Below are 16,142 nucleotides of genomic sequence, written 5' to 3'. Positions count from 1 at the left end.
ATAATAGAAAAAATGATTTTGACACGTTTAAAGCAGAAGAACTGAAGGGCAGTGTATTGTTCTGGAGCACATATTCATCCCCCCTCCCCCGCTCACTAAAGTTTCAAGTATCGGGAAAGCCTACCTACCGATAACTACCGATAAATGTTTTGAGAAACTACCGATAATGAAAAAAATAATCTGGCCACCCTGGCAACACAACCACTCTTACTCAATAACGTTGAGATCAGGCCTGGCAGTGTGGTTAAGTCGTTTTTTCCCTCTTCTGCTCCTGTTGTTCTGCATCTAGCAGTGTGACGTCAAACTTACGTCGAAAAGAACAGCGGTAGAATAAAAGAGATGGCAGATTATCACTGTTAGACCTATTTATATATCCGGAGTGATTTGAGATTTGGGCGTAATTGCATTTGTAAACAAACACGTCAATCACCGATTTCCCGCGAATAAAAGCTCAATCTCAAAAACTAATAACGTTTTGAGGTAGAGGAATGATTCCTCTATAATTTGGTATAGTTTGTTTTTGAGATTGAGCTTTAATTCAAGAGAATTTTGCAATTGACGGCTTTGTTTACAAAAGCAATTACGCCCAAATCTCATAAATCTCCGGATATATTTCCCATGTCGATGAATCTCTCTCATGTTGCTCGCGTTTCACTTCTTTTGACAGCTCTCCGTTCACCTTCCAGAAAAGTCCTTCGTCCGTATAGTCGTCGCGTCGCAGGTTGTGGTGGAGTGAATCGTAATGTAAATGCGAATTTTCCTCCGTCTGAGAAGCACACGTCGTAGTCGTCCGTCGCCTGTTGTGGATTTTCCCTGTACGCAAACTGAAGAATCAGGAAAATAATTTTCCAACCCCCCCTGCGTGGGTGGCAGACGACCCGCTGCTCCCAGAAAAAGAAAACCGATTTTCGGCTGATTAGTCGAAGTTGGAAGTGAAATTTCGTAGCTGCTGTGTGCTAGTGTGAGAAAAGTGCTTACTACCAGGAAGAGAAAGAAAATCTTGATTCCATATTGTGAAATTTGTGCTGCTCGTTCCTCCGGAGAGCGGAAGACAGCCGACAGAAGAAGCTGGATAATGGTTCAGAATAGGAAATTATCCGCAGTGCTAGTGATTGTCCTTAACTGTTTCGTATTTCTCGCTAATGGCTTCACGCTGCAGAAAGGTTCGTCCCCCGCTGGGGCCATAATCGAGAACGAAAGTTTTCTCCAGAATCCGCACTATGAGTCCAACGATGAGCTGCAGGATCTGCTGGCACGGCTCCAGAAGAACCATCCATCCATGGTGAAAGTGCACATAGTCGGATCTTCACTGGAGAACCGCCCGCTGTTGGCCGTGGAAATCAGACCAAATATCGATCGACCGAGGCCACTGCTGATGCCAATGTTTAAGTACGTGGCCAACATGCACGGTGACGAAACTGTCGGTCGTGAGCTGCTGATCTACTTGACGCAGTATTTGGTCAACAATTACGAACAGGATCCAGAGATTGGGGCGCTGGTCAACAGTACCGCCATCTTCCTGATGCCAAGCATGAATCCGGATGGCTTCCAGCGGTCCAAGGTAAGCCATTTTCGTGGAACCATATTGAATGTGTTTTCCAAAGTTGCCGTATACATAACGTTAACGTCACTGTGCTGTGTCAAAGCTGCTGGTCCTAGTGCTGTTGTGGTTCACACGAATCGCTGACGTCATGGACTCAATTTGATTGACAAAGCGAAGTGATGTGCGTGGGGAGTCGGGTGGAATGAATGTATGTGATACTCTTTATGGGGGGCAAACAGAGCGTAGGTGTCGAAGAACATTGTAACTAATTGATCTAATCGGTCGGGTTGTTTGTAGGCAGATTGGATGTCTTCCTCACAGCTCGATTTATTGGATGTGCATCAAACACCTTGATACATTACGTGTTAGGCGTTGATTTCATGTGGTAAAGGTACTGCCTGTTGTTTATATTAATCTCACGATCGGAAATTCCTTGATCGAGTCCTCTAGCGTTGCAGTCTCGACGAGGATGCTGCTTTATCCGAAAGAATACGAGAAATTAATGCATAACGATGTCATAAGCAATTGCAGGGGTACATATTTGAAGGGGTATTTAAAAAATACTGGAACCCGAACTCATTACTGGTAAAGCTAGCGATTGTGTCCGAGACACGACCCATTATTGAGGTAGGACTACGAGATTATTTATGTTTTACGTTTTATCATTAAATCAAAATTTCCAAATAGATTAGGAAGTGTAATTCCCGAATCAACAAAGCTTCGATTCACATTTCAAACATTCGAAATATACGACATGCAGCATCGTAAATTGAAGATTCAACTTTGAAAGTTCAGTTACAAACATGCAACTTTATAACCCTCTGCTCCTCACTTCTCTTTCGAATGGTATTGAGGTCACCAAAAACTGTGCCAAAGGCAAGCATCCATTAGACCAACAGGCCAAGTTGGTCAGTCATATTTTTTTTAAATATAGTTCACGGTTTAAACTTTTTTTTTTAATTCCAAGATTAGTCCGAAGTCCGCCAAGGGAAACCAACATAATGAACAGGTAGGGGAAATTCTCCTCTACACGATTGTGGTTTAGGTTTGCGAATGTAGGCTTCGGTTCGCAAGAAAATGGCCTTACAAGGTTTGTATACAAAATGGAGTTGAGGCCATTTCAATTGTTGGTCTTGATCAAATTCGAGATGTCTAAAACAATTTATTAATTCAATCTTTCACTCGTTTACAATTTTGCCTAATCTTCTTGGTGTCAAAAGATGACCTGTAGGAAATTGTATGCACATCTTTGGCATTGTACAGCGGTTCAGATGGAGAATCACGAGATACGTATAGAAAGGGCTTATCTTCGAGAAAATGCCAATTTTCTAAACATCATTTTTATAATATGTTTAAAAACGGCTACGTTTGGGATGTTGGTCACCAAGATCATTTTTATTTGTTATAACTTAAAGAATTATATTCAATTGTTGTAATAGTCTTATTCATTCGAATTCATCAAATTTGAAAAAATCATGAAAAGTGAAGTTTTTTCTTCCAGGAACCTTTTTTTTAAAGTGCTCTATCTTGGATTAACTTTTATAAATTGTCTTATGACAGAAAGTCATCGCAGAAAAGAAATGAAAAAAATCACATAGGGGAAATGGCTCTAATGTTGGCTTATGGATCTAAGATTGGGTCCATCGCTAAACATTTGATATTTATCAATTTTATCTAGATGAACGCGTCATTGGGACGGTACTGATGGATATGTTTGGTCGCTATTGAAAATTTAGTCGATTGCTGAATTTATGTATGGGCCCAAATTTGGGGCATATAGGCCGACATTACATCTATTTCTTCTACTATATTTTTATTTATTATTCATGTGTGAAACACATACGCCCTTTTCAAAAATTATTCGAGTCAAAATGGTTTCGTGATCTGTGGAAAAATCATAATTTCCAATACTGAAAACAATCGGAAAGAGATTTTTCTGGCAGGTTTCACCTGGAAATACTCTATAGTTACGGTTGATGGTAAATTTTAAGATTTCCGCGGTACAAGTAACAATAATATCAATAAATGTGCTAGTAATTGTGATGTTAACAACACTGTCACGTTCTGTCATGACAAAACAAATCGAAGTAAGTAAAGGAAGTAAATCTCTCATCATCGTTTTCTCATGCGGTGATAGTGACAGAAGTATCTCTGTAAATATCGTGTGAGATCTTTCATTGAAAATCACATTTGCCAGCCCTGTCCCAAAATTAGAAGAATAAAATCTCAGCCATTTGATTAATTCTTGATAGAGCTGGAACTAGGGCGTAACAATGACTTCAATCGATGATTTCTCGAAACTCAAGGCACGCCCACGCAAACCAACATAACCAACGGGAAGGGGATGTCTTTCCCTACCAGATGGTGACGTTAATTTGAGTGAGCGGGCATTGGCTTTCTAGAGATCATCGAGAGAAGTCATTATTTACAAAAGCTGTTTCGCCCTAATTCCAGCTCTATCTAGAATTTCAAGTTCGCAACCATAAATTTCAAACATCGGCATTTCAAATATCCGGAGTGATTTGAGATTTGGGCGTAATTGCTTTTGTAGATATTTCTAGATAGACCTGGAATTAGGGCGGAACAGCTTTTGTAAACAATGACTTCTTTCGATGATTTCTAGAAAGTGAAGACTCGCCAACGTAAATCAACAGCACCATCGGGTAGGGCAAGACGTCCCCTATCCGATGGTTATATTGGTTTGCCTGGGCGTGCCAAGAGTTCCTAGAAATCATCGAGAGAAGTCATTGTTTACAAAGGCTGTTACGCCCTAATTCCAGCTCTATCTAGATTTATGCTAGTTTTTGAACATGAAAACTTCTCACGTTCCGTAGTCTTCTCCTTAATCCTACCTCCGTGTCAGGAATATTTAACTTTAAATAAAACACCCTAAACCATGAAGATTTTTCTAAATCCAGTATCATATAATTTTCTAAGCATGAAATCTTAAAAAAATCTAAGCCTCAGAATTTCATTTTTTTTGTGTCCAGGATCTCGATTTTTATGGAAAAAAAAAATTCTCGTATAATGTCTTCCATGATACTCCTAAAATCTTTTGCAGAACACTCTCTGAATGCACTCTGCAATGTATTCATAGATTACTAATTCTAGCAATTCCCCGAAAAATAATCCTGAAAAATCACTTGGAATTTTCCTCTGTATGCACTTAGGATTATCATAGAGGTAACTCTAAGACCAAAAGGTCGCGCAGAAACGTGCTCAACTTTTTGGCTCAGCTCTGGTACTCTCTTCGGTCCCAAGCTAATCGATGCACCCTTCAAAATATAGCAAAATCCACGAACCCCTAATTTTATCTGTCAAACTTTCATAGCGAATCAAAACCTAAGAGGAAGAGGTGACAATTGACTTCTTCCTCTTTTATTTATATCTCTATCTTTATCTACCTCTATCTCTATCTTACGCACATGAAATCGGCCAATCAGGAGCTGGTTCACGTTTGACAGAAAAGTGGTTCATTTTTGCCCTCGTATTGTCACCTCTTCTCTTAGATCAAAACAAACATAGTGTAGTACTAGAATTTCGACTAAAATGGGGTACTTTAATCGATGTACTAGTGTACCAATAGGCTAGTCACGTGTAAGCCAAATTAAATTCGTTAGTTTCCACCGGTTGGAATTATCCTTTAATTCCCATAGAATATCCAGAGGAATTCAATTTTAGTTCTGCTCAGAATTCAAATTAATACTTTGAAATGCTCCTCATAATATCCTTGGAACACTCTTATTTATTTTTTAAGTATTATCAGTGGCGTTTCCTTAACCTCAATCTCCGTGTGCACCAACTCTCAAAACATAAACAATTATCAAAATATTACTTGCAATGGATTGATATCGAGTAAACTTGAAAATTAATTGTACTTTTCAACCGATTCGAGTGTGAATATGGTATTAAATCTGGTTTTGAAAGTTGGTGTCTGCCTTCGGTGACAGGCATTGAAGTTGTTGCATGTCAGGTTAACATTCGAGGTAAATGCCTCAGTATTGCCTCAGTATATCTTCCACCGAGAACTGCGATTTCTCGTCAGAGTTTCTTGACTTTGCCGGAGCCACGGTTGATCTTGAGAGATTTTAACTCTCACGGTACAGGCTGGGGGGAACTGTACGACGACAACCGCTCAACCTTGATATACGACATGTGCGACATCTTCAAAATGACAATTCTGAAAACCGGGGAAGCAACACGAGTAACCAAACCTTCAGCAAAAGTAAGCAGATTAGACCTCTCACTTTGTTCAAGTTCACTATCGTTGGATTGCTCGTGGAAAGTAATCCAAGATCCCTACGGTAGTGATCATTTGCCAATCAATGGTTCATCTTCTACTCGCTCGGTTAACATCGCGTACGATCTTACGAAAAACATTGACTGGCGAAAATTCGCGACCGCGGTTCTTGATGCCAGTCAATCGGTTGAAACACTTCCTCCACTGGACGAGTACTCCTTTCTCGCGCGTCTTATCATCGATTGTACGCTGCGAGCACAGACGAAACGTGTTCCGGGTGTTTCCGTTCGCAAGCGACCTCCCACCCCGTGGTGGGATAAGGATTTCACCGACGCGAACAGCGAGAAGTCTGCAGCGTATAAACGCTTCCGCAAACACGGTAAGGTCAAGGATTTGGAGCGGTACACCGACCTCGAGAAAACGTTCAAAGGCTTGATTAAAGCTAAAAACGCGGTTACTGGCGTCGATTCGTCGATGGTTTGTGACGAGAGATTTCCATGAGAACGCTCTGGAATGTCGGCAGGAGAATGCGCAACGCGTCATCACCGGTCAACGAAGGCAAGGAGTACTCAGACAGTTGGATATTCAGCTTCGCGCGGAAAGTTGGCCCGGATTCGGTACCGGTTCAAACCAACGTTCGTGATCGTCCTTCGGGTAATAACGAAATAGATTCTCCGTTTTCGATGGTGGAATCTCACTTGCTCTTGTGTCATGTAACAACTCAGCTTCAGGAATGGATAGATTCAAGTTCAACTTGCTTAAAAATCTCCCAGACATCGCGAAAAGGCGCTTGTTGAACTTATTCAATCAATTTCTAGAGCACAACATTGTTTCGGATGACTGGAGGCAAGTACCGTCCCATCGCGCTGCTGTCCTGTATACGGAAATTGTTGGAGAAAATGATCCTTTTTCGTCTAGATAAATGGGTCGAGTCGAATGGTTTACTTTCAGATACGCAATTTGGATTTCGGAGAGGCAAAGGAACGAGCGACTGTCTTGCGTTGCTTTCAACTGAAATTCAACTGGCCTATGCGCAAAAACAGCAAATGGGTTCAGTTTTCTTGGACATTAAGGGGGCTTTTGATTCTGTTTGTATCGATGTCCTTTCGGATAGTGGGCTTTCACCAATTATGAACAACTATTTGAGCAACTTGTTGTCTGAGAAATATATGAGCTTTTCTCATGGAAAGTCAACAACTTCAAGAATTAGCTACATGAGTCTCCCGCAGGGCTCATGTTTAAGCCCCCTTCTTTATAATTTTTCACCGGTTGGAATTATCCTTTAATTCCCATAGAATATCCAGAGGAATTCAATTTTAGTTCTGCTCAGAATTCAAATTAATACTTTGAAATGCTCCTCATAATATCCTTGGAACACTCTTATTTATTTTTTAAGTATTATCAGTGGCGTTTCCTTAACCTCAATCTCCGTGTGCACCAACTCTCAAAACATAAACAATTATCAAAATATTACTTGCAATGGATTGATATCGAGTAAACTTGAAAATTAATTGTACTTTTCAACCGATTCGAGTGTGAATATGGTATTAAATCTGGTTTTGAAAGTTGGTGTCTGCCTTCGGTGACAGGCATTGAAGTTGTTGCATGTCAGGTTAACATTCGAGGTAAATGCCTCAGTATTGCCTCAGTATATCTTCCACCGAGAACTGCGATTTCTCGTCAGAGTTTCTTGACTTTGCCGGAGCCACGGTTGATCTTGAGAGATTTTAACTCTCACGGTACAGGCTGGGGGGAACTGTACGACGACAACCGCTCAACCTTGATATACGACATGTGCGACATCTTCAAAATGACAATTCTGAACACCGGGGAAGCAACACGAGTAACCAAACCTTCAGCAAAAGTAAGCAGATTAGACCTCTCACTTTGTTCAAGTTCACTATCGTTGGATTGCTCGTGGAAAGTAATCCAAGATCCCTACGGTAGTGATCATTTGCCAATCAATGGTTCATCTTCTACTCGCTCGGTTAACATCGCGTACGATCTTACGAAAAACATTGACTGGCGAAAATTCGCGACCGCGGTTCTTGATGCCAGTCAATCGGTTGAAACACTTCCTCCACTGGACGAGTACTCCTTTCTCGCGCGTCTTATCATCGATTGTACGCTGCGAGCACAGACGAAACGTGTTCCGGGTGTTTCCGTTCGCAAGCGACCTCCCACCCCGTGGTGGGATAAGGATTTCACCGACGCGAACAGCGAGAAGTCTGCAGCGTATAAACGCTTCCGCAAACACGGTAAGGTCAAGGATTTGGAGCGGTACACCGACCTCGAGAAAACGTTCAAAGGCTTGATTAAAGCTAAAAACGCGGTTACTGGCGTCGATTCGTCGATGGTTTGTGACGAGAGATTTCCATGAGAACGCTCTGGAATGTCGGCAGGAGAATGCGCAACGCGTCATCACCGGTCAACGAAGGCAAGGAGTACTCAGACAGTTGGATATTCAGCTTCGCGCGGAAAGTTGGCCCGGATTCGGTACCGGTTCAAACCAACGTTCGTGATCGTCCTTCGGGTAATAACGAAATAGATTCTCCGTTTTCGATGGTGGAATCTCACTTGCTCTTGTGTCATGTAACAACTCAGCTTCAGGAATGGATAGATTCAAGTTCAACTTGCTTAAAAATCTCCCAGACATCGCGAAAAGGCGCTTGTTGAACTTATTCAATCAATTTCTAGAGCACAACATTGTTTCGGATGACTGGAGGCAAGTACCGTCCCATCGCGCTGCTGTCCTGTATACGGAAATTGTTGGAGAAAATGATCCTTTTTCGTCTAGATAAATGGGTCGAGTCGAATGGTTTACTTTCAGATACGCAATTTGGATTTCGGAGAGGCAAAGGAACGAGCGACTGTCTTGCGTTGCTTTCAACTGAAATTCAACTGGCCTATGCGCAAAAACAGCAAATGGGTTCAGTTTTCTTGGACATTAAGGGGGCTTTTGATTCTGTTTGTATCGATGTCCTTTCGGATAGTGGGCTTTCACCAATTATGAACAACTATTTGAGCAACTTGTTGTCTGAGAAATATATGAGCTTTTCTCATGGAAAGTCGACAACTTCAAGAATTAGCTACATGAGTCTCCCGCAGGGCTCATGTTTAAGCCCCCTTCTTTATAATTTTTATGTAAAAGACATTGATGGTTGTCTTGATGAAAATTGCTCGCTAAGGCAGCATGCAGATGATGTTACCGTTGCCTCCGAATCGCGCTTGGCTGTATGCACTCGACGCATACGATGAGCCTCGAAGTACTCGCGGGTGTTATCCCACTGACAGATCGTTTAGCGGAACTGTCCTTACGGTGTCTTATCCGCTGTGAAGTAATGATCCCGTTGGTAATAGAAACCTTTGAGAAGCTGCTCGACAGAAATCCTCAAACAAGATTCATGAGTCTCTATTACGAGTACATAACGCTGGAGATAGGCCCTTCTTCATTCAATGCCTCCAAGACTTTTATAGTTCCTCTGTAAATTTTGATCTGACCATGTGGCAAGAAATCCGTGGAATACCAGATCACCATCGGTCGATGGTTGTTCCCTTAATTTTTGCAAACAAGTACCACCATGTCAGTTACAATAGGAGTTTTTTCACAGATGGGTCAACTATAAACGCTTCCACTGGATTTGGAGTATTCAACTAATTTCATAGCGCCTCCTATAAACTGCAGAAACCATGCTCCGTATATGTTGCAGAACTAGCAGCTATATTTTACGCAGTGGAGCGAATTGCCTCGCTACCCTCTGACCATTATTTCACCTTAACCTCACTTTTTACCTGTGCACCAACTTTTAAAAACAGTTTTAATGCCATATTCATACTCGGTTCGGTTGAAAAATACACTTAATCTTCTAGTAAACTCGATATCTATCCATTGCAAGCAATATTTTGATAATTGTTTATGTTTTGAGAGTTGATGCACAGGTAGATTGAGGTTAAGGCGACGCTCATTGGAGGCTATTCGTTCAATGAGGTCGATGAAGCACTCCACGTATTTCCTGACCGAAATCCGAGCTAAATTGAGTACTTTATCTAACTGCTCCTGTACTATCACCTATCACCTAAGTTTGGGTCCCATCTCATTGCTCAATTCCGGGTAATGAGAAAGCGGACTCGCTAGCCTAAGGTCTATGGAAGGCGATATTTTTGATCAACAAATCGCCTTTGCGGAGTTTTTCTCAATTACCCGTCAGCAAGTCCTCACCAACTGGCAACAAAAATGGAATGAGAGCTATCTAGGAAGATGGTTACATTCTATTCTCCCACATGTGTCGAACAAGCCGTGATTCAAAGGATTGGACATGAGCCGTGACTTTATACGTGGCTCATGTCCAATCACTACTCGTTAGACAGCAGGCCTGGGTTCAATCCCAGTCGGCGCCACCGGGATGTTCTGAGGCACATCTCTGATCACGCCTTCCTTCGGAAGGGAAGTAAAGCCGTTGGTCCCCGGTTCATGAGTTGATGGGTCGATAGGTAGGGTTCAGGTGTGGGAGATGCCTCCCTGGCGTCGGTAGCATTGGTGCTCAGCACGGAAAACAAGATCGACGGAAAACAAATCAAGGAAAAAAAAATCTTGTGCTCTCCCAAGTTGTTAGCTCCCCATCGGTGTACCCCCATGTTTGTCATCAGTATGTCGCTTAGTTCGAGATCAAGAGCACATTGCTCTCCAAACCCTGTGTTCTCAATCCCTTCCCTGACATCCAATTGTTACAATTGTTACCCCTAACCTCGAGATAGCCGCGAGTAATCGGCCCCCGCTTTACTAACGTTAGTTTTAAGTAAGTTTGTAATCCAAACTCTGAATATCGGCTCCGCAAAGCTACAGCAAATGAGCCTAAAAAACGCATTATAAAAAAATTGATGATCAGCGATATTTAGTTCGCACTTTTTTGAAAGTTAATTCTAAAGTCAGGTCTTTATGAAAGTTATTTATAAAAGCAGGTATTAATGTGTATTGATTTATCAGCATTAGTAGTAAAATTGAAGGTGTTTAAACGATTAAACCTAGTCCTTCTGCGTGAGAGCCCCATCACAGGGCTGGTAGCGAGTCACTTTTTAGTGACTTGGCCACTTTTTTCAAGTCAGTCACTAAAAAGTCTCTTTTTTAAGCTCAAGTCACTAAAGGCACTTTTTCTTGTAATACGTCACTATTTTCAACTTTTTTAGCGTGAATTTATTTCTCGATTGATTATTCTTTGCGTTGTAACGTTTAATCGTCTTTCTCTATGTACAGCATGTCTACTCATTTTTCTGAATAAAATTACCTTAGTTTTCCAAGTAAGTAAGTCCAAGGTCTAAAAATATTCAATGTCTTGAATTTTCGTGTTCCATGTACAAGTTCAAGATATTTAAAATATTCAAAGTTCCAGAATTAAGTAAACAAATAAATGATCTTCAATGCAGTCGCATTAACTTTACTACAATTGTAGGAACTTTGGAGAAGTTATGAGGAATGAAAGGAAATGCTGAGAATTTCAGTGAAGCTTTATAAACAAACTGCAGGAACATAAGGGAAGTTAACACGCTGAAAATATGGGAAGCTTACTGGAAGCTGTATGAACCTCAAAGGTTCTTTTAGCGTCCGAAACTTTACAGGAACTTTTATGACGTTCCTAGAATATCAGAGAACTTCATAGGTGTCAAGCTAACTTTAGAAATTTAGAAAACTTGAGGGATAAGGTGCAAATTTTTAAAAAGTTCTATGCACCTCAGAAAAGCTAGATTGATTAAAAATATGTAATCGTAAATTTAGATAAATTAAAGATAGTGCTGAAAAACAAATAGAGAATCCTTAAGATGTTCCGTGAATTTAAGGGAAGTACAGAGACCTTCATAGAATTTATGTAAACTTCAGAAACTTCACAGAAGTCCAATAAAAATAAGAGCCTTCCCATTACCTTAAGCAAATTTGCAGAGACTTACAAGGAGTCATAGGGTCTTCCAAGATTTCTTTATTTGATCCTAAAATGTCAAGGAGTTATGAATATATATATTAGAAAATTTGCTAGATTATTAAACAAATTTAGAAAACTTCAGGTAAGCATATATAAATTCAGGAAAAAGTGAGTGTTAATAATGGTTATAATAGTTAAGGGACATTTTTGAAACTTCATGGCAAATAAATTGATTTCAGTAAAGTTGCGTTGATGAAGTTTTAGAATAGTGTCGATAATTAAAGGGAAGTTTTATGAACTTAAAAAAAAATCTGGAGAACTTCAGTGAAAATTATAAAATTATATTAATTATTTCGTTCTAATTCCATGAAAATTGCTGGAGCACAAAAGTTCCATAAATTTAGAAAAACTTCGGAAACTTCACAGACGGACAGTGGTCTTCCGAAAACCAAAAAAAAAATATTTATTTTTCAAGTTTATTTCTTTATTAATCCATTGCGAATCTTTAAAGTTCAAAGTGTGAATGAAAATAAGGAGAATTCATTATTTTCTTTAAAATATCCTTAGTAAAAAAAATCAAATTCTTTGAGACTTCCAGGTATTTTAAGGAAAAAAAATCCTGAGGATTCCCAGCTTTCCAGATTTTTGAAGTTAGTAGACACCGTGACTAATACCGTGGGTTTGGTTATAAACTTTCTATTGAATCTTTCGCTTTAAATGTTCATAGCGTACATAAGTGTTTATGAGATAATAATTGAATGAGTCTAAAACATCAAACATTTATTTGATGCGCCTTCCTAAGGTTTTTTTAGTCACTATTTTTACAAATTTAAATCAATATTTGGTCACTTATTTATTCAACATGGTCACTAAAATCACTATTTCTGACAGAAGTGATCGCTACCAGCTCTGCCAGTACGAACCGCTACGTCATCTGAGATATATTAAAGTGAGCTGTTGCCCCGCCTACTGCCAGCTGACTGACTTGAATATGAAACGCAACACCTTGATGAATTTTAAATTGGTGTTTGCCCACATGGTATTCCAACACACTTGTGGCGCAGTGGTTAGCGTTCGTAGATCTCATGCCGAATACACGGGTCGAATCCAGGAAATTGCTCTTTATTTTTTTTTTGATAGAATGTTGATGCACTGCATAAATATAAGAATTATGATTTATTTGAGCCACTGATGATTTCATATTTACGAACATTAAATGTTGTTACTAATAAAGATTTGTGTGGATTGCTTCATGTGGGCTATGACGGACCATTTTAGAAACTTTAAAGTTGCTAAGAAGTTCCGCTGAGAACTTGTTTGGAACTTTGCAGTGGTAATGTTTTCAGCCTTGCCTGAAGTGCCTAAGAAGTGCTTAGGGATGCTTTTTGGAACTTTTTCTGAACTTCAAGTTGCTAGGAGTACGCATCGGAACTTTTTGTAGCCTGAAGTTCCTCGTGTGCTTTCTATAGCTTTTAAAGCAGCCAGAATGTTGTGTTGGAACTTTATATGCACTTTATGGAACTTGAAAGTGGGCTTTATCGTTGAGTGCGAAAGATCCGGTTGCTTGGGAAGAAAGTTCCGTCGGAACTTTATTTGAATTTTATGGAGCTTGAAAGTTCTGTCGAAACTTTATTTGAACTTTGTGGAACTTGGAAGTGAGTTTTATCGTTGAATATAGAATTTTTGGTTACTTGGGACATTTAGGCGTTTTGCGAACTACTTTCTGTGTATCCATGTCGATTAAATTCGAATGTTTTATAAGTTTTGTCGGTTGGAGTCATGTTCAATGATTATTTGAACTAAGTTATTGGTTATTTCGATGCCACAATAAGCTTAGACATGTTTAAACATGATTCCAAATTGACTAATTCGTACATGGGTTATTTTCCAATCATGAGTATGGTTGTCTATACTTATTGGGGCACCAAAATAGCCAATAACCAAAAACACAATTAATGAACTTGATTTTTGCAATGTTTAGCGGCAATCCAGCCGGCCGAAGTTATTTGATAATTGATTTTAACTGACATGGGTACACAGAAGCTAACTCGGAAACCCCTAAATGTATGTATCTCATATTTGATAATTGCTGATCCACCAATGACTTTTGTGATGTTCGAGAACTTCTAGCGATTGGATCTGCTTGTATAGTAACTTTTCAGAAATGAAGTTTTTATTTTTTAAGATTATTTGAACTATAACTCATTTTGGTGCCACAATAATTGTTGACATACTAAATTATGTTTCAAAAATGACCAATTATATTTTTGTATGCCGTCCTTATATTTATTTCCAAAGGAGAAAATAACATTTCCATTTATTTCTCCTACGTACATGATGCAATTGATTCTTTCTTAGGTTCATATTGTAGCATGATAATGTGGCTTCCAAACTAGAGATGGGCAAACCGGATCAATTAGGTGAACGGTTCAGAACCAGATCATTCACAAAGGTGATCCGGATCAGTTGATCGGATCATCGGATCACTTACACCTAGTGCATTTTAAATTTATTCGGAGATTCTACCTTGAGCCCCGAAAATTCATTTACAACTTATTGTCATCAATTATTCATTTATTATTTCTCTAATAATTCGCATCTACAAACGCATCCGTTAGTAATTATGGTTGATGAACAAAATTTTGGAAATGTTCTTCGGAGGAAGCCGGCTTCTTCTGTCGGAACAAATCTGTCCAACTTTTGAGAAAATTCGTTCGCAAGGAACAGACGTCGCCGGAATACAAAGCCGTTCTTGCATTACACCATACAGCCTTGGATAAAGCAATTTTCTTGCCTCCCACCACTCCAGGGGATCCTTGGTTCTGGCAAGGTAGGGTTCTGCCAAATATTTGTCGATTTCGGCGATTGCCGATGCAGACGGATTCTTGGTGCTTTGTAATTCATTGACTTTTGCATCAAATTCCTCCCAAACTATGGATCGACATAGTTTCTCGTTGTATCCTTTAATATGCACGTGCTGCTGATCTGAATTGCCAGGATCAGCTTGTCCAATCTTCTCAATTAATGATTGATACGCCTCATTATAGTTCGAATCTTTGCTGAATCCTTGCTTCTTGAATCTAGGGTCCAATAAAACTGCCAGGCCCACCAACTCGTTGGTTTCCCGGCCACCAAACCGCTTGGCTAATCCATCCCAACTTCCTCACTATCGCTGGTGATGATGACTCTTTTTCCAAATTTTGTTTTACTTGTTGGCTCATGATTCGGACTACGACTGCAGTTTTCGACAGTGAAACATTTTTCTCAGCTGAAATTTCCTCCGTAACGGCGTAAAAAATCTCCAAAATCTTGACAGCTCTTTCAATTAAATCCCACTCACGTGTTTCCAAACGAAGCTTCGATTCCAGCAATGCCAAGGTTGATACAACAGCTTCTTTGTTAATAACAAGCCGTTGCAACACATCGTAAGTGGAATTCCATCTAGTGGCAACGTCTTGCTTTAGTTTCAGCTCTTTCATGCCAAGTTTTCCATGCATCTCGTGAAGCTTAGCCAGCGCAGAACTGCTTTTTTTAATACTGTACGATGGACTTGCATTTGTCTACCACCAGCTGGATGGAGTTTGCAATGCTGCGTTGAACAATCAAATTGAGGGAGTGAGCAAAACATGACAGATGAATAATGTTCAATTTTGATGCAGCTGTCTTCATATTAGCGGCACTATCAATAACCAAAGCAATAATTTTGTTCTGAATTGAAAACTTTTTCAAGACATTCGTGATCCAAACAGAAATGTTTTCTACAGTATGTCTATCACTGAACTCGGAACACTCCAACAAGTAAGATTGGAGCCGTGAATTCTGACCAAAAAAATGAGCGGTTAAAGCATAAAATCCGACATTGTTTGAGTTGGTCCATCCATCGCAAGTTAGACAAACAGCCGAAGCAGCCGACAGATCATTCATAACTTTAGCCAATAGTTCATCGTAAACGGTTGGGAGTAAGCTGTTTGTTAACGTCTTTCTGCTTGGCAACGTGTATGATGGGCACAACATTTTCACAAATTTACGAAACTCATCATCTTCGACTATTGAAAACGGGTGGTATTCCTTACATATCATTTTCAACAGTTGTGTGTCGAAAAGCCTGTTTTTTTGCACCGACATTGGCTTGACGATGTCAACAAATTTCGACATCGTTGTTTAAGAGGTAGATCGAGCGGAAACTGGAGTCAAACTTGATTCCGGAGATTTATCCAAATCATCCTTGGGTTTGCCTGTACTTACAGCAGCAGGATTTGAAATCTCTTCATATTTTGCTGGTGGTGCAGGACTATCTGGTCCCGAAAACTGAATCGTCGGATGTTTGCCTCTAAGATGCCTTTTTAGGTTTCCGGTCGAACCACCGGCTGTTGCTATCAAAGCAGAACAGTGCCGGCATTTACCTTTGCCCTCCTCCTTCGTGAAATGATACCAAATTTCACTCGAA

At 40.0% G+C, this 16,142-nt stretch overlaps 1 protein-coding gene across 1 annotated transcript in view; it reads left to right on the top strand.

The window, feature by feature from the left end:
- Positions 1–710: 710 nt before the first annotated feature.
- svr (Carboxypeptidase D svr) overlaps positions 711–16,142 on the top strand; it is a 67,123-nt gene continuing 51,691 nt past the window's right edge. Inside the window, exon 1 of the mRNA XM_065231189.1 lies at positions 711–1,561. Within this exon, the coding sequence (XP_065087261.1) occupies positions 1,076–1,561 (486 nt within the window). The 5' untranslated portion in view covers positions 711–1,075. The remainder of the gene's footprint in view (positions 1,562–16,142) is intronic.

Source organism: Ochlerotatus camptorhynchus, unplaced genomic scaffold (assembly GCF_037179485.1).
Source record: "Ochlerotatus camptorhynchus isolate MF236.1 unplaced genomic scaffold, CSIRO-AGI_Acam_v1.1 ptg000344l, whole genome shotgun sequence".
In the NCBI taxonomy this organism is placed as follows: domain Eukaryota; kingdom Metazoa; phylum Arthropoda; class Insecta; order Diptera; family Culicidae; genus Ochlerotatus; species Ochlerotatus camptorhynchus.
The sequence above is the reverse complement of the archived record's forward strand: the minus strand, read 5'-3'. Positions and strand labels throughout refer to the sequence as shown.